The sequence below is a fragment of the Acomys russatus genome, chromosome 2 (genome assembly GCF_903995435.1).
Source record: "Acomys russatus chromosome 2, mAcoRus1.1, whole genome shotgun sequence".
NCBI lineage: Eukaryota > Metazoa > Chordata > Mammalia > Rodentia > Muridae > Acomys > Acomys russatus.
The window spans coordinates 64,038,455-64,058,421 of record NC_067138.1 but is presented as its reverse complement, the minus strand read 5'-3'; the positions used below and the strand labels follow the sequence as shown (position 1 = coordinate 64,058,421).

General features: G+C 43.1%; 1 protein-coding gene across 1 annotated transcript in view; it reads right to left on the bottom strand.

Annotated features, from left to right (window-relative positions):
• Tmem38b (transmembrane protein 38B) overlaps positions 1-3,141 on the bottom strand; it is a 37,657-nt gene extending 34,516 nt beyond the window's left edge. Inside the window, exon 1 of the mRNA XM_051162116.1 lies at positions 2,933-3,141. Within this exon, the coding sequence (XP_051018073.1) occupies positions 2,933-3,044 (112 nt within the window). The 5' untranslated portion in view covers positions 3,045-3,141. The remainder of the gene's footprint in view (positions 1-2,932) is intronic.
• Positions 3,142-19,967: the final 16,826 nt, after the last annotated feature.

The following is a 19,967-nucleotide window of genomic DNA, read 5'->3' as shown; positions in this document are numbered from 1 at the left end:
CAAACGGTTACAGAGAAATTAAGAAGGGTGTGTGTGTGTGTGTGTGTGTGTGTGTGTGTGTGTGTGTGTGTGTGTGTGTGTACACACACATTCATGGACACTAAAGGAAAACATCAGGTGTCCTATCCCATCATTCTCTCTTATTCCTTCCACACAGGGTCTGGAATTTCACTGCACCTGAAGCTAAGCTAGCAGTCAGCAAGCCCCAGCAATCCTCCTGTCTCCCCCAACCCCACAGAGCCGAGGTTACAAGCACATGTAGCTATCCTCAGCTTTTTACATAGCTACTGGGGATTCGATCTTAGGTCCTCAGGCTTGTGCAGTAAGCTTTCTTACCCACTAAGCCATCTCTCCAGCCTCAAACTTCCTTTTGTACCATTCACTTAGCTTTGTCTTTTAGTGAAGAAGTCAAAGGAAAATAAAAAAAAAAATATATATATATATATATAAATAAGCAGCTGCTGGTAAGAGCACTTACTTCTCATCACTTCTCATATGGAGAACCTGATTGGCTTCCAGCACCCTCATTGGATGGCTCAGACACACCTGTAACTCTAGTGTAACTCCCCCTCTGCAGGCACCTGTACACACACAAACACATGCGCGTGCGCGCGCGCACACACACACACACACACACACACACACACACACACTAAATTAAAAATAAAAATAAATATATTTTTAAAAGAGCATAAGTCAGTATTTCTATAATCCTCAGCATGAGGACCAACCTTCCTGAAACAATAAATAAATCCTCAAAGTCATAAAGGAGATCTGTCTATAAAAAACAGATCGGTCTGAAAATAAAAATAGTAAACAGATTCAACCATGAAGTTTTTAAAACTTCTGCACGAAAAGCTAAAATTGAACAAGCGAAAAACTAAAATAAAGTAAAATAAAAAGCTTTAGCCCTTACAGTAGAATGTCCATGATGCATGAAGAGACTCAATAAAATAAAACAACAATCTACATCCTGACAAACAGGCAGAAGATATTAGGTGGTTACCGGAGTTAAATAAAATAGCCAATAAGCCAAGGAAGCACACACATTAATAACCATGAAAAATGAAAACTGTTTTCTATGAAAATGACAAGAAGTTGCGGACTGAAAATAATCACTACTGTTAAAGAGAACAGGCACTCTAGCACATGCCTGCTTATGCAGGCATTCTCCTGTGAACGCTTTCCTTTACCAAGTATTGAGAGAAAAACATGTTTCCCTCCAAGTCATTCTCAAATTGTGCCTCTCCACAGACCCCTAAGATGTAAAGAGATCGTAAATGGGTCGTAAGAGTTTGGAGGAAGAGACTACAAAAGGGCAAAGGGAACTTGGAGTAGACGAGGAAAATGCTCAACACTTTTATCATGACCGTGGTTCTATTACTGTTTTTACCCAAAATCATGTAACTCTGTGATAAAAGTGAACATCCTTATGTAAATCATACCTTTAAAAATGACTTTTTTAAGCCAGGTGTGGTGGTGCACACCTGTAATCCCAGCACTCGGGAGACAGAAGCAGGCGGATCACTGTGAGTTCGAGGCCACCCTGGTCTACAAAAGCAAGTCCAGGACAGCCAAGGCTACACAAAGAAACCCTGTCTCAAAAAAACAAAACAAAAGAAAAAAATTACTTTAATCTCAGCACTCGGGAGGCAGAGACAGGCAGATCTCTGTGAGCTGGAGGGCAGCCTGGTCTACACAGTGAGTCCAGGTTAGCCAGGATTACAAGAGAAACCTTGTGTGGGGAATGGGGTGGGTGGAGGAGACTTTAAAAACTCCGAGAGCTGGGGCTACACTGGGTGAAAGAGCATTTCCCTAGCACCCATCTCTAGTAACGACAGGCCTGGAGTTTGTTTACACTCAGCATTTAGAAATGTCAACCACAAAAAAAAAAAAGAAAGAAAGAAAGAAAGAAACGTCAACCACTTTTAAAGTTTTTACATTTGGGTTATTAAAACAATACATTAAATGTTAAAATAAATAATGTGTTCTTTACTCAAATAACTGTATTATCCAAAGCAAAAACTATTTCATGAGAAAAGGCTCGTTGCTCTGTTATTTAGGCGTATCTCCTTAATGCCCAGCTTCAAATAGGAATGGTTGGCTGAACTCACCACTTGTTTCAATCATCTCTTACAACACAGCCACTGGGAAACTTCACTGCACACTCATAAAGGCAGTGAAAAGACGAATAACCTCTAAATATCATTATGAAAATAATGAATCTTACAGTGTGTGGCAGGGAAGTAAGTGACGTGAACCACCCTTTGAAAGGGTCTAGTCAATACGGATACAGAGTGGTAACAAAATCTCTTTAATCAGAGACGCAGTATCCCGTGCAGATAAGCTGTCCTTCAATGAGTTAGACTTAGAAACTCTCAAAAACGTATGAAAGTCAAGGATTTAGAAAATCAGTAGTCCATAGAGGTGAGGCAATCAAATCAGCCTTAAGCCTTCACACTTCACCGGCTGGACACGGGAAGGCAGCAGGGAGCAGAGGGCAGTGAAATGCCTGACCTCCACGACAAAGAGTCAGAAAAATAATGGACATAAAAGTAAAGCCACATAGTCAATGTCGGAAGCAGGAGAACAAACATTGCTCTCTAGTCACTTGGTTCATGGAACTCACTGTTGTGAAAACCACATCCCTTCCCACACGTTTCACAGATGTTGAAATACACGCCAAATGACTGTTACCTGGTCCACGTCTCTCTCTAGTGAGTGAGAAAACGCAAAGCCACCCACTCTTGTAGTTTTAACACCCTAACAAGGTGCCAGGTCCCACCTGAGACGTTCTGTTCAGGGGTCTGCATCATTTTCCTAAGACTAGGTCAGAGTCCGGTGGGCCGCAGGGGATCCCGACCTGCCGGCCCTGGGCCATCCAGGCAGAGAGGACGCGGAACCCGGAGCCTGTCCGGCCCCCTTCACTCACCTGGCCGCTGCTTCAGCGTCATCACCGACACCAGGTAGTGGGCGATGTCAAAAAAGGGAAACATGGACGTGCGGGAAAAGGCCAGGGTCAGCTCATCCCACGGGTACTCCATGACGACTACCTACCCCGCCGGCCCGAGCAGCCGCGGCTGCCGGTTCCCCTCCGGCGGCGGGGGTGGGGGAGGGGACGGCCGCGCCAGCTCCAGTCCGGCGCGTGCGCTCTGGCACCCAGGGGGCCCGTCGAGGGCGTGGCCAGTGGCGAGGGGCGTGGCCGGAACGAGAGGCGGGTCCCGCGGGTTCTGGGCCTTGGGTAGGGCCTGGCCTTCGTTCTCCTAATTAAGGTATGATATTTTCTCTGTGTTGCAGTCAGTGCCAACTGACCAGAGGGCCGACGTTCAGAGTCAGATTCTTTATGTAAACGGATGCCGTTCGTCTTTTTATTAAACAACCACGATGTAACTCTCCTACTGAAGATATTAAAAATAAAACAGTAATGATTTATCCGTAGCCTCATGAAACTTGAGTTTTCCCAGGGGGACCTATTTTTTTTTTTAAACGACTCACAGAATTTCACAAAGCATAAAAAAAGTATGGGAAGACCATTGCAGGGAAATGCAAAAAGTATTAAGTGCTAATCTGAAAATGGTAGACGGTATTTTGGCTACAAACTGAGAAATAAAGTTGGAAAAGAAATAAGCCTTTCATAGTAAAGCCAGACGGTTTAACCTTCTGATCAACCACTGCATTGTTTACCAAAAGCCATACCATTGTGGTAAGTTGGTTGTCCAAGTTAAAACTGTGGGCACGGCACTGATGTTGCAATCCAGTACCCAAGATTTATGGGAGGAGACTACCGGTCCAAGACAGAAGGTAGTGAGTAGTACACAGAGACCCAGCTAGAGAAAGACTGTCCAAGCACAGTGAGGTGGAAGCAAACTCCACCTGGAAAGACAGCAAAAAGAGCCAGGTTTTGGAAAAACAAGGAAAAGAGCAATCTGAGAAAATTGCTTGCAAAAAGAACTAGAAATAAAAGAAAAGAAGTAAGTCTGGGTGAGGGGGAAAAGTGAGTTTGGCACATTTTTTATTTGACATGTCAACACATCTTGCTGTTACTTGGAACATGTCAACACAAAAGCTATTGAGTGAGGACATAGATGACCGCTGTGTCACTGTAAAGGACAGTCACCTTCTTTTCTCCCAAATTTAACCTTTGATATTAAACTCATTTAGCAAATGTGACTTGCATATGTGTTTTGTACCAGGCATTTTACTGGATGCCAGAGTCAATGTCCTAAACACAAGGCTTCAAACGTAAGAAAATGATAGCAACTGTCTGCATTTCATAACCTACCAAGAAACAACGGCCTTAAACAAGTAGATTAAATCCAGGCCGGCTTTTCTAAGCAAACACCTTCTATAGAGAAGCATTCTGAACCTCTCGCATACTTTGTTATAAAAATAACAAAATAAGAAACACTCGGGGCTTTATTACTTCTTTTCATAGATACTAGAGGTCCCCTGACATGTGACTCACCACACAAATGTACAAACATGGTCACATCTGTGTAGCACCTAAGGACAATGTTTTTAAGACCTAAAAGAAATGAATTAGTAATATTATACACAAAATAATTCTATCTAGACTTTTATATTTGCTTCTGGTCACTACATAGAGTATTTAGTCTAATGAAATGCTGCATAGTTGAGGAAAACAGGGAATGAAAGAAGGAAGATTAAGAAGAGGAAAGAAGAGCCAGGCGTGGTGGCACACGCCTTTAGTCCTAGCACTCAGGAGGCAGAGGCAGGCAGATCGCTGTGAGTTCGAGGCCAGCCTGGTCTACAAAGTGAGTCCAGGATGGCCAAGGCTACACAGAGAAACCCTGTCTCGAAAAACCAAAAAAAAAAAAAAAAAAAAAAAAAGAGGAAAGAAGAAAAGCAAGATTTGGGAAACGGTCTGGGAGCATTCAGACCTTTCCTAAGATCTGAAAGTGATTTATAAAAGTTGCTGATCAAATAAATTCAAAGAATACATGTTAGAAACAAAGCTGGCCTGATCAGATTAGCATCTAAAGAATTTTGACTCAAGCTCTTCAAAGCTTTTCTTTGTTCAGAAACATGTAAAACTAGTATTTTCTAAAACAACTTTCTCAACAGTGGCACCGTTAACATTTGAACTGAGCAATTCTTTTTATTTATTTATTTATTGCACTAGGCATTGTAGAATATTTAATCCCTGGTTTGTATACACACACACACACACACACACACACACACACACACACACACACACACCAGTTGTGCTGATCAAAAATATCTCCAGATATTTCGAAATGTTCCCAGGGTGGGGAGAATTACAAAATCATGCACAGTACGAGCTACACTGGTAAATGAATAAAGGTCTTTGGCAGAATGTGCCTGTAGTAATACAAACATTGTGCTCATGTCATAAAATTAGCCAGAAGGTTAATTCTAGAACTACTCTCATAACCCATTTTAGTCTCAGCTTGTTCACATTTCCCCTGGTTCACATTTTCTTTCTCTCCTGCAATACTGCCTCCTAGCCACTGAGTGGTGTGCCTTTCACTTTGAGAAATCCACACTAATAATTAAAAAACAAAACAAAACATAAAGAATGCAAGAAAAGAAAGTTCTATATTAAAGGAACCAAATTGCACTTCTAAATTTTAATACACTGGATAGGCATTTTTGTCTAAAGTTGTTGGATTTTTTTTTTTAATTCAATTACACTTATTTATTATGTGTGTGAAGGTTGTGTGTGTGTGGAAGTATATGAGACTCAGCATACATATGCAGGTCAGAGAACAGCTTAATGGAAGTCAGTTCTCCATGTAGGTCTCCCAAGTATCTAACTCAGGGCCTCAGGCTTGGTGGCAAGCACCCTTAACCACCTGAGCCATCTCACCACCTCACCTAAAGTTAATTTAATAGCTGCTCTGTAGCAAATTATATTACAATAAGATATGACAAATAGAACACGTGTACTTTACATTTAATCTTTGGTGGAGGGTTGAGGGGAGGGGGATGTTGAGACAGAGTTTCTTTGTGTAGCTGTGGCTGCCCTGGAATAACATAGCGGGGAGGAGGAGGAGGTGGTGCTGATGCTGGTGGTGGTGATTAAATGAAAATGGCCCCTATAGGCTCATAGGATGTGGCACTATTAGGAGGTGTGACCTTGTTTGAGTAGGTGTGTCCTTGTTCGAGGAAGTACGCGACTGGGGGTGGTCTTTGAGGTCTCAGATACTCAAGGTAAGCCCCATGTTGCTGTCTTTTCCTGCTGCCTGTGGATCAAGATGTAGAACTCTGGTTCCTCCAGCACCATGTCTGCCTCCATGCTGCCATGCTTCCCACCATGACGACAATGGTCTAAATCTCTGAATCTGTAAGCCAGCCCCAACTAAATGTTGTCCTTTATAAGAATTACCATGAGGCTGGAAAGATGGCTCAGTGGTTAAGAGCACTGTCTGCTCTTCCAGAGGTCCTGAGTTCAATTCCCAGCAACCACAGGTGCCTCACAACCATCTATACTGGGACATGATACTCTCTTCTGGCATGCAGGTATACATGCAGATGGAGCATTCAGAAAAGAAAGAAAGAAAGAAAGAAAGAAAGAAAGAAAGAAAGAAAGAAAGAAAGAAAGAAGAAAGAAAGAAATCTTTAAAAAAAAAAAATGTTGCCATGATCGTGGTGTTTCTTCACAGCAATAAAACCCTAACTAAGACAGTTTCCGAGATTGTAAGGGTTGGTTATAGCAGATAGCATACATGATGAATTCAACATGTGTATCCTCTCCATATTAGTGGCTTATCCAGCCTCTCAGTAAGGTACACAGCTATTAAAATATTGGCAAGGGCTGGAGACATGGCTCAGCGATTAGGAGCACTGGCTGCTCTTCTAGAGGGCCTGGGTTCAATTCCCAGCAACCACATGGCAGCTCACAACTGTCTGTAAATCCAGTTCCAGAGGATCCAATACCCTCCCATAGACATACATACAAGCAAAACATGGATGAACACAAAATAAATAAATCTTTAATAAAATAAAATATTGGCAAATTATATGAAGAGGGAATTCTGTTAGCAGCTTCTGAACCAAAGTGAAGAAAGAAGAGCAAAGGGGAAAGACAGATCCTGTCCATCAGTAAGATCAGCTATCAAGCTGCAGCAAGCAAAACACAACAGTAATGAAAGGGCAGGAAAATAGATCAACGAGAGAGGGAAAAGCAATCTCCCTGATAAGAGAGACCTATGCCATTGTTGTGGCCTGGCTCCAGTCTTGGGCAGCCATCTTGTAACCATGAGGTTATCTACCTAGTAGATAACCAAATGTATCAGTTGTGCCTCTCTGCCTTCTATTTTGTGAGATAAAATAGTCTGGTATTAAAATAATAATAATAATTAATTAATTAATTAATTAAAATAAAAAAATAGTCTGGTATTGACTTGGGGAGGGGAAGCACATCTTTCCTCATACAGAAGTAGGAAGGCAAGCACTCTGCCTTCTGAATTCTTCTATAAACTTCCCTTTAGCCTCCCCACTGCTTAGATCCAGGGCCAGTTGTTAACTTTTAGTCATCCCGCATAGACAATCTAGCCTCTCGTTTTAGAATGCAGAGGTAACATCTTTTGTCTTTGGGCTCTAAGAAGAATGCTATTAACTATATTTCTACTCCAGAAAATGGGCAAAGGATGGAGACGACAGTAAAGGTTGGAAAGAAAAATCCGTACACATGCAGCTCTGAGTGCCCACAAGATGCCTGTAAATTAGGAAGATGTCTTGATTAACCCAGTGCACTGGCGACAGATCAAAATGGGCACTTGATGCTCAGAAAAGAACCCTCCAGGCAATTCCTCCAGCAGACAGAGAAGTCAACATGGCTGGCTTTAGCACCTGCTTTCCTTTTTTGTTTTGTTTTTGAGACAGGGTATCACTATGTAAATCAGGCTAGCCAAGAAACTCACTGAGATACACCTGCCTTTTCCTTCTGACTGCTAGGATTCAAGGCCCGGCCTACTGCCCAGCCCTCCAGCACCTGTTTTTTTAACTACTGCATCTCAAAACAGAAAAAAAACAGAGATGCCTTGTGTAGCACTAGTAGGAAGCAGACAGAGACAGACACCTTCCGGTCCCTCTATGAGAACCGGATATCAGAGTCAATGGGGTCCAGAAATAGAACCTTGGAAATTGCAAGTGGGTTCTGACCCCTACCAGTTACAGAAGGAAATCATTCCATTGTGAGCTGTCCATGTGACAAGTGACCGTAAATACATACCCCATTGCTTGCGGTAAAAAATAGTATGGCTTTCTTATAGACTGCATCACATATCCCCTGAGTCTACTGATTAAGTCAATGTTCAGTTAGCATCAGCATGGATGGCTGGGCACAATGTATACTCCAAGGACCCCCTCAATCACACTGTGCTCCTCAACTATCTGTAAATCTTGTGAAATATAAAATCTGTGAAGTCAGGTGTGGTGGCGCACGCCTTTAATCCCAGCACCCGGGAAGCAGAGGCAGGCGGATCTCTGTGAGTTCTAGGTCAGCCTGGTCTACAAGACGAGTCCAGGACAACCACGGCTACGCAGAGAAACCCTGTCTTGAAAAACAAACAAATAAATAAATAAAAATAAAATAAATTCCATGAAATGTGAGACTCTATTCATAACTTATTATTTGTAAAGCTGAATCTTCTTAAGGTTTTGTCTAAAAAGCTGACTTGTAAGTTTCCTTAGCTTAAAGAATCAACTAAGAAGTCGAGTGTGTTGGCATGCAGCTATAAGGCCAGTGGCACAGAGCTGTCAGGCCAGTGCTCAGGAGGCATGAACTCTAGGCCAATAAGGGCTGCACAGTGAAACCCTGTCTAATACTAAATAAATGCATAAGTATATAAGTAAATAAATAAAAACTAAGGAGAATATTTTGATAGCAGAGTTTCTTTCTTTCTTTTTTTTTTTTTAATAGAGTTTCTTACAGGCACCTAAAAAAGGGATACTTTGCCAAAGTCATTTAAATGGAAAATCCATGCCCACCCCAGTGGCCCAAGCAATTTATTAAACTGGAGTATAAATTTAAAAATACTATTTATATATTTTCAGATTTCCATTATTTCAGGTAAAAATCAGGTTAGCTATAGTGTTTATTCACCTAGTAAATACATATTTCATCTTTCAGACAGGGCCCAACAGATTATAATAGGGAAGTCCTCCTCTACCCTTTGTCTCCCTGTTAGCACTGGCCCACAGTTGGCAGCACATCAACTTCATCCATGACCACCAACGGACATGGACAAAATGTTTCATCTCATGCAGCATGGCAGCAGCATAGAAGACAGAGCTCTGTCTGCAGTCAGACCACCCACTCGCTGTGTGCCATTATCAAGGGCGTTGATCAATCTCTGTAAGCTGGTCTTTGCCCTCAGCATAGACATCACAGCTCTGTTTCAGTGTTGTTTTAGAAATTAAGAGATAACCCATCACACTGTTTTGCACAAAGGAAACTTAGGCGGTCCTCTCCTCCTTTCATACTAACGATGCTTTTGTACCAGTGAATGCCAGATGCCCTGAGTCTTCTACTTGCTAGCAAATTTACCACGGCAGAGTGTCTCTCTGCTTGTTTCTCATTCCTAAAATAGTAAAAGTAAATTCTAGAACTCAGTGGGGGAGGATTAGTATAGTGAACTATATAAAGAATACTGCCTAGCACATAGGAAGCCCTCATGATAGCCTGTCAGGAAGAACCTATACTTATTTGTCTGATATCATGAAGATTTTCTGAATAATTTTCACTTGTCATGAATAGAAAACAGCACATAAGAGGACTCAACTTTGTATTCTAGGGCATGTACCCCCTGGGTGCCAGGAATTGAAATTATGGCGTCACATTTGCTAGGCAGGTGCTCTACCACTGAGCTTTATCCGCAGCCCATTACCTGCATACCCTAATGGAAATAATGAAGAGACAATGATTGCATTTGGGTATGTGTGCACTTTTGAATGTTTAGTGAAATTACTTGTCTAGAGCTGCATATAAAGATGGCTCAGTGGGTAAAGTAGAGGGCCAGAGAAGCCACATAAAAGCCAGGCAGGTTTGGCAGCTGCCTAGAATTTCAGAACTCAGGATGCAGAAATAGGGGCCCTTAGATCAAGCTTGCTGGTTAGAGCAGCCAGAATTGATGAGCTGTGGGCTCATGAAGAGACTTGCCTCAACAAATAAAGTGGAGAGAAACCCAGATATCTCGTGTCAACTTTGGACCTTCACATGGACACATACCTGCACACGCACACACATGCTCACACACACTCAGACATGTATACAGACATCACACACAAAACCAAAAATTGTCTCTAGCACTCCAAGAAGAGTGGGTTTTTCTTGTGCTTTTTTTTTTTTTTTTTTTTTTTTTTTTTTTTACTGTTAGTAAATGATTATTAGACTTCTCCAAAGAAAATAGTAATGATGCTCCCTATGATACTTGGAGGTGACCCTGTGACTTTGAATATGGCACGTCCTGAGTTTTTCCAGCTCTCACTTTCACGTTCTCTCAGCTGGAAGTCACTTATGCTAAAAAGTAGCTTGTTTGGTACAGAAAAAAAATAATAATAATAAGCTTGGTGTCCTTTCTGCTGCTCTCACTTCACCCAACCCTGACATGTCAAAGTAAAGATTAGGATTTGCTAGGATGTATTCTAAATAAGGGGATGCCCCTTTCCCAACTAAGGTTAGGACAACTGGTCAGCAGCTGTTGCAAATCCATGACCCGGAGAGTGGTTGAGGATAAAATTAGAGACTAGCTAATTAGAGGGACAGGCTGGCAAGTCTGCTCAGTTAGATCATAGCTGAGACTAAGAAATCCATCCTAAGCCACATGATGTACTGTCTATTGGCTTGAGTAGAATGTGGTCAAGCATTGCCCAGGCAGAAAGGTGAGAAAAAATGGAGCCAATAAAGCAAGAAGACAGCTCAGAGACAAGGAAGTTTGGTTGACTAGCCATATAAAACTCCTCTAGGCTAGAACAAGCAAGAATTTCTTCCACACAGGTAAAGAGTTGAAAGAAACCAACAAACAAACCACCACAGTAAAAACATGCACTTATTCTCCCAAAAGAATTTGCTGTCCAAAAGAATACCTTCACACACACACACACACACACACACACACACACACACACACATACACACACACATCTCAACAACAATGAATAAGATTAAATGAGAGGGACAATGATATAACAACAGCACTCACACAAAATTCTCAAAAAATAAAATAGCTAAATCTTAAAAGGAAAAAAGTTACATTAAAATTACTAACTTTTTATAATCAAAAGACATATTTTTAAAATGTGCATCTTATGCAAAATACATAAAACCTGTTATAAATTATAAAAAGTCTTTTTTTTTTTTTCTTTTTAAAGAAAGTTGAGCACAAGAAAAAGAGAAAATATGTTAATAGACAGTCATAAAGAGGGTGTCCAGGCCTGGGGCATACACAGAACCCTTAGCCTGTGGCAGCACCAGGTTTCCCAGCACAATAACAACAGCAAACAGACTGTCAAAATCACCAGTAAACACATCACAACATGCTCAGTCTGATAGTCAGCATGAAAATACAAATTTAAGCAATTTAAATAATAGAAAATACTCAGGCTGGTGAGATGACTTGGCAGGTTAATGTGCTTGCCATGTAAGCCTGGTGTCCTGAGTTCAAGTTCCAGAACACTCATAAAGGCAAAAGGCGAGAACTGACTCCACAAACTTGCTCTCTCTATCCTCAAAGCTCACCTTGATACATGCACAATGGTGCACAAACACACCCACAATAGTAACTAAACATTTAAGGGAATGCTTTTCAAAATGACTAAAATCAGCAGAGCAGTGGTGGCGCACGTCCTTAATCCCAGCACTTGGGAGGCAGAGGTAGGTGGATCTCTGTGAGTTCAAGGCCAGCCTGGTCTACAAAGTGAACTGCAGGACAAACAGGCCTACAGAGAGGAAAATCTGTCTCGAAACAAACACAAATAAAATGACTAAAATGAGAAGGAAGGATAATAGCAAATGCTGGTGAAATGTAAGACAATTCGAACTTGCTAAGTGTAAATACATTTCGCCAACTCCATTCCTGAAAGAGCATATGTCAAGAGAAGGAAAAGCAAAAACAAAACTGCATATGCATAGCAGCACTGTTTATAACAGTCCCAAACAGAAATCAAGCCAAGTGCTCATCAAAGTAATGCAGATTAATACATTGTAGTGCAGCCATTGCTACATGTGGCTATAAACTACTCTACCAGTAAAAATGAAACAGTGTTGCCTGCAGTGAGATTCAATGAATCTCACAAACTGTGCTGGAACCAAGTAAGAGCTTTACTAGAAATACTTTCTTCATGGGCCCATGTATGTGTGTTTAAGACAGACAAAATTGAGCTATAGATGGCTCAGTAAATGAAGTATTTGTCTTACAACTGTGAAGACTGGAATTGAGATCACCAGAACCTACATAAATGCAATGTAGGCATGGCATTAATTCTAGCCCTTAGAAGGCAGGGACATGAGCTCCCCAGAGTCAAATGATAGCTAGTCATTGGTGAGCTCTGGCTTCACCCAAAAAGCTCTGTGTCAAAGAATAAGGTGGAAAGCAACCAAGAAAGACACCTGACACCAACCTCAGGCCTCCACGTGCATGTGCACACATGTGCACACATACCTGTATACACATGCACCCACATACATGGGAATATCAAACACATATAAACATGCATTAAAATTGAAGAATTTCGGGCAAGTAAGGAATGCTGAAGACTGGCGATATAGTCTTCCCTGGGAAAGAACACACCAATTAGTTATCCAAATCCTAGGGTCAGCCCTGTAAAACACACATGCAAGTAACATTGCACAGAATGAGCAGGTCATACTTAGAAATAGATATGTATAGACATATATGAAAAAAAGAGGCCATGAGTTTGAAAGAGAGCGAGTAGGGGTGTGTGAGATGCTTTGGAAGGAGGAAAAGAAAAAAGTAACAGCAGCAGCCACAACAAGAACAACAAGAATCAAACCAGACAAGAATGATCTTAGAACTGGAAGTCAGGATTGTGGCTACTCCTAGGGGCAAGACTGAAGATCTTGAGGTTTGGTTCCTAGCCATAAAATTAGTAGGTTCACTTTGTAAAACTAGAGTTGCAGTTTCCCTACTTTGTGTGCTCATGTGTATGTGTAATACGTGGGGGCCAGAGTACAGCCTCAGGTATTGTTCCTAAGGTACTATGCATCTTTATTTTGAGAAAAAAAAATCTCTCACTGGCCTAAAACTAGACAAGCAAGAAAGGCTGTCCTACCAGAGAGGCCCAGGGACCCACCTGTGTCTGCCTCCCCATTGCTGGGATTGCAAGTGTGTAAAACCACACCTGCTGTTTTATGTAGTTCTGAGGATTGAGCCCAGGCACTATTTACTTACAAAACAAGCACTTTGCCAACTCTCCAGCTGAGTTTCCCCTTTATGCACTGATGCATATTTCAAAATATATGCATACTTGAATCCTAGCATATTAACATTAGACGGCAAACAATCTCAGCAGAAGAGGAGTTGAGATGCTCTAATAGGCATTAAGCAGCTTGGGGTTTGGTAGGCAGTCTGGGTCTGTCTGGTTTGAGGTTCACTTTTGTTTTACTTGGTTTCCCTGGGAAGTCTGGGAGTGGGGCAAGCCAGAGAAGGAATAAAAGCCTATCCTAATTCATGTTTAAATGTTTATAATTCGAGCTGGGCATGGTAGAACACGCTTGTAATCCCAGCACTTGGGAGGCAGAGGCAGGTGGATTGCTGTGAGTTCAAAGCCAGCCTGGTCTACCACGTGAGTGTAGGGCAGCTGAGATAACACAGAGAAACCTTGTCTCAAAAAACTAAAAACAAAGCGACAGCCTACAGACTGGGAAAAGATCTTCACCAACCCTACATCTGACAAAGGTCTAATATCCAAAATATATAAGGAACTCAGGAAACTAAACACTACCAAACCAAATAACCCAATTGAGAAATGGGGCTCAGAACTAAACAGAGAATTCTCAACAGAGGAATATCAAAAGGCAGAGAAACACTTAAAGAAATGCTCAACCTCCTTAGTCATCAGGGAAACGCAAATCAAAACAACTCTGAGATTCCATCTTACTCTCATCAGAATGGCTAGGATCAAAAACTCAAGTGACACCACATGCTCACGAGGATGTGGAGAAAGGGAAACACTCCTTCATTGCTGGTGGAAATGCAAACTAGTACAGCCACTTTGGAAATCTATCTGGCGCTATCCCAGAAAACTGGGAATAAGGCTTCCTCAAGACCCAGAGCTATTCCACTCCTTGGAATATACCCAGAAGATGCGCCAGCACATAACAAGAGCATTGCTCAACCATCTTCACAGCAGCCTTATTCATAATAGCCAGAACCTAGAAACAGCCTAAATGTCCCTCAGTAGAAGAATGGATAAAGAAACTGTGGTACATTTATTCTATGGAATACTACTCAGCTATTAAAAACAAGGAATTCCCGAAATGTTTGGACAAATGGATTGAACTAGAAATGATCATAATGAGTGAGTTAACCCAGAAGCAGAAAGACTCAAATGGTATATACTCACTTATATCTGGACACTAGCCCAAGAGGCATGTCCCATGAAAGTATTCACTCACCAGGAAAGTGGGTCAGAGGGGAGGACATCCTGTTGGGTCTCTAAGTGAGAGAAGCATGGGAGAATGGGAAAATAAAAGGATCGAGGGTCCTAGGAACCTATAAAAAGAACATTAGGATGGGCAGATCTGGGCCCAGGTGTCTGGCTCAAACTGTGGCACCGGCCAAGGACAATACATGCAGTAAACTTGGAACCCCTACCCAGATCTAGCCAATGACTAGGATGCTCTTCACAGTAGTAGAGAGGGGGGTCTGTCTTTCACACAAACTCTGGTCCCCCTTATTGGACCACGTCCCCTGGATGGGGAGGCCTGGTGGCACTCAGAGGAAGGATAGCAGGCTACCAAGAAGAAACTTGATACCCTATGAGCATATACAGGGGGAGGAGGTCCCCCCTCAGTCACAGTCTTAGGGGAGGGGAGTAAGGGGGAAATGGGAGGGAGGGAGAAATGGGAGGATGCAAGGGATGGGATAACAATTGAGATGTAATATGAATAAATTAATAAAATATATTTAAAAAATAAAAAATAAAAAAAGTTTATAATTCACTCAAAGACATCGTCATGTCATTGGCTCAAGGATTTCTTCTCAAACCCTCAGCTACAGCTACAGTGCAGGTAATGTCCATAGTGTTGTACTCTTCCGTGGTCTGACACACAAATAATCCTCTCCAGAGCACACAAAGCTGGTTGCATTCATCCAGAGATCATCATAGGGAACCTCAAGCCTTAGGAATGTGCAGCTTTGGGGCTGCATAGATGGCTCAGCAGTTACAGGCTCCTGCTGCTCTTCCAGAGGACTGAGTTGTTTCACAGCCACCAGTAACTCCATTCCAGAGGATCTGACATTTAAAAATAATCAGCATTTACTGTAACTTTTGTTTTGTTTTGGGTTGTTTGTTTGGTTGGTTTTGGTTTTTCCAGACAGGGTTTCTCTGTGTGACAGCCCTGGCTGTCCTGGACTCACTTTGTAGACTAGGCTGGCCTCAAACTCACAGAGGTTTGCCTGCCTCTGCCTCCCAAGTGCTGGCATTAAAGGCCTGCGCCACCATGCCTGGCTGGAACTTTTTTAATAGCCAGAGGTGGAGTTGCTTGGAAGTCTAGGGGGTGGTGGTAGATTCCATGACTGTTGTGGAGCCCCTCAATCATATGCTTTGGCACACTGTGAGGTCAGCTAGGAGGAAAGATAGACAGGAAACAAACAATTCTCCCAGGGCTCAGGCATTATTCAGGAAAAGACACGATGGGCAGGGAGCCTCTAGTCTATGAACCAGAACCCACTGTCTGCTTACAGGCTGGGGTAGTTAGGTGCAGAAAGCAGGTTAGGAATTGACAAGTTTCCATTTTGGGCCAGCAGCTGGCCATCGCGAGGGGCCACTAGTGAGTGGCTAGTTAAAAAATGTCAAGTCTGGAAAAGCACCCTCGTGTGACTGGATATTACTTGAGGCCAGTTAGGGTAAGAAGGCAAAAATCTAGAAAAACAAGTCACCTAGTGTCTGGGAGACAAATTACGTCAGGCTGAGCAATTGTTATTGCTTAACCTAAATGGAGGAAGTTTACAAAATGGTGTGACCATGGCTAACACATGGGACAAAAGCATCCCTGTTCTTCCTGCAAAGGTCAAATAAAACCATCTAGTCAGCCTGTTGCGGTCTTTGAACAACCATATAACTTGAGCTCCAGATATGCTAGAAACTAGCTAGCTAGGAGCCAATATTTGTCCTCAAAAGCTGGGTAGGCGAGGTGCCTGAGGGGAGGCTCAATTTCACCAAACTGCCATTCTCTGTGGCTGTTAGACCACATGAGCCAGCGAGATGAGACCACATCAATTCTCCTGCAAATTGCCTTTCAGAAGTAGTATAGAGAATGACCCAGCAGTTAGATTAAAAAAAAAAAAAAAAATGACCACCATCCCACTGCAGCCCACGTAGACTTTTGAGAAGTATTTGTGAGGAAGTCCCAAAAGACAGCTTCGCGCATCTAATCAACAGATGTCTGGATAAGCGCTTTCTTCCGGTTCTTGGAAATCTCTTCTGCAGAGGCGCACTGACAAATGTGTGAAGACTGCAGAAAACGTACAGTAACAGCAGGAAGCTGTCGCTGCAAGCTAAGTGGAGGAGGTCCAGGAGGGCCCCGCTGCCACCGTAAACACAGAAATGAAGAAGATCCAGGAAGGAGCTGGCTGCCGAGGGCACTAGCATGACAACCCCACTTTGTAAATGCACTGGTTTGCCTGCCCTCCCTGGATCTGACGTAAGGGGTTTCTTTCAGGAGACTCCTAGCGAATCCCCATGATAACCAACTGGGACACTAAATGTGTGAGCACTCTCTCAGATCACTGTTCACCGTGTACCCATTTCCAGCCGAAGAAAGCCAGGCCTCTTTTAGTCTGCATGTCTTGAAACAAACACCTCTTAAAACCTCAAGCCCAAGTTCAAGAACAGATAACAATTTGTGGATAAAATTAGTAAACCAGCTTTCCTGTCGTCAAGGCAGCCGTTGTTTACTGATCTCCCATCATTCTTTCTTTTCTGAAGACGGGGTTTCCCCTATGATGCCCAGGTGGGCATTGCACTTGTGATCTTCCTGACTCAGCATTCGGGGTAGCTGGGATTTACAGACCACCGTGCGAGGGCTGAAGAGCAGTGCGGAAGAACAGCCTGAGTGTCGTGCTTTTGTTTATTATATATCTAATCACAAGAGCTGGGCCCAAGTATCTCAGGTATGCCTTCCCATATCGCTATATGAGGAGCTCTCTGAGGTGCCCAGCTCTGCCTACTGGATACACCGCAGGGCTGCTGGTCCACAATCCCTGCACCTTCTGAAAGTAAGGGTTTTGTGTAATCTTACCCATCCCCTTGACTAAATTCAGAATCGCCGTGGAACCTCACCTACAAATGTTTCTATGAGAGGCTTCACTGAAGAGGGAAGACCCACCCTGGAAGAGGGTGCTACTTCTGTGGACTGGAGTCTCAGGCTGAACAAAAGAGAGTGACAGAGCACCAGAAGTCACCTCCTTCTGCTCCACAGCTGCGGCCCCGATGTGGCCAGCCGTGCTCCCAACATCATACTTTCTTCCCTCAAACTATGATTCAAGATGATCCCTTCCACCTGCAGTTGTTCTCACTATGTGTTTTATTGAGGCAATGAGAATGGTAACGAATGCAGCAAGGCATCTTCTGTAGTCCTGACAGCAGTAAAAAAAGCTCAAGGACTCTGGCTAGAATCAGAGCAACCGTGGTGTATAGAACATGAGGCTGGGGCTTGGGGTAATGGCCACAGCTTCTGCAGCATCTCAGACATACATATGATAGCCCACAAACCCTTTCATAAGGCGGTCAATGTCAAGCCTCTACTCAGGAGAACTGGCATCAAATTGGCAAAAAGAAAGCCACGGTGAAAGCTAGTATTGCACACCAGTTCTGAGTTGGGTCTTTGTGAAAAATAGGGTGGGGGAGGGGCGTTCACAGAGGTGAAATACTGTGTCTTCATAAAAGCCAGCACACTGGAGGGGCAGAAGATGTGGTCTCAGGGTGGCTACACATAACTAAAGATGGGTTAACAAGAGACAGGCCTAACAAAACTAATCAATTTTTTCAGTGGGACAAGAGCCTTTCAAAATGAAGACTCCAGGGACTGACTCTGACATGAATTCTGGTGTCCCATATTTGACTGCTTCCCCTTGGTGGGGAGGCCTGGTGGCACTCAGAAAAAGGATAGGCAGGCTACCAGGATGAGACTTGATAGGCTGTGACCTTATGGTGGGGAAAAAGGTGAGAGAGGGAGGGAGGGAGGAACAGGAAGATAAAAGTGAGGGGATAACAAATTAGATGTAATCTGAATAAATTAATAAAATAAGTTTATTTTTAAAAAGAAAGAAAACAAAAACAACAACAGCAAAAAAAAAAAAGACAACTCAAAGACTCAAAGAAGACCCACAGACATTTGCTCGTTTTTACATTTTTGCTTGATGAGAAGTGGCCAGCTTTGTAAAATGTTATTTTATAAAAAGGCATCATCTAATGGACAACCTAGCAACGTCTGCCTACCCAGATTCTTCTTGGCCCCTCTGTGTATCTATTTCATCTTCTTGGAAATGGCCAAGATCTCTCTGGAACAGGGGTCTGCCAGAGAGAATTGCTGCCCTAGAAAGTGGTCCTGGGCAAAACACCCACAGCTATCTGGACTTGGGTTTGGCACCCTGGTCATACCATGCTGATACATAACTCTCTGTACCGTCTTGCTTTTGTTTCCAGTGTGCACATAATAACTCTTAGGCCACAGGTACTGTGCAAGCAGGCTGGGGAGGACCACTCACACCATATTCTATGTTCAGGATCACTGAGTCCTGGCTTTGGGGAACAGTGGGGTATATACAATACAAAATAACCTGCCAGAATAAATTCAGGGTTTCTCTGGGTAGCCTTGGCTATCCTGGACTCACTTTGTCGACCAGGCTGGTCTCAGATTCACAGAGATTCTCCTGCCTCTGCCTCTCTAAGTGCTGGGATCACAGGTGTGCAGCACTGCACCTGGCCAAAAGAGTGTTTTTTTTTTTAACTTTAACTTCAAAAAGAGGAGTGAGGGAACAATTGTTCTGGCAGGAGTGGAGATATCCTGTGAACAGCGCTGGTGCTTCTCCCTTTGGCTATCAGGCTACTTAAAGGATGGATCCCAAGAAGTTGGCATCCCCATCACCACACCTTACGCTTGGAGAAAGAAAAGAGAGCTCTGATGTAACCGAAGAGAGTCTGTCCTCCAGAAGGACACCTTGTAGGAGAGCCTGGAGACTGGAGTCCAGAAAGCTATGAGTTGATGATGGGCAGGACCACATCTTGATGGGGATTGCTTTGTTACTTCTACCTCTTGCTCTCTGGTTAAACCTACACTTCACAATAAGACCCCAAAGAGCCAAGGAAAATACAGGGAGTAAACTTCGAACCCCTACCCAGACCTAGCCGATGGACAGGACATTCTCCACCATTGAGTGGAGAGGAAGGTCTGACTTTCATACAAACTCTAGTGCCCCATTTTTGACCACGTCCCCTTGATAAGGAGGTCTGGTGGCACTCAGAGGAAGGATAAAGGTCACCAAGAAGAGATTCAATACCCTATGAGCATATACAGGGGGAGGAGGTCCCCCTCAGTCACAGACATAGGGAAGGGGAATGGGGGGGGGGAGTGGGAGGGAGGGAGGAATGGGAGGACACAAGGGATGAACTAACAACTGAGATGTAATATGAATAAATTAACAAAAAAAGACCCCAAAGAGGAAGGTGGGAGGAATCAAGGGTTCCTTTTCCATGGCCACATGAGATAAACTTATTGAAGACGGTGGCCAAGC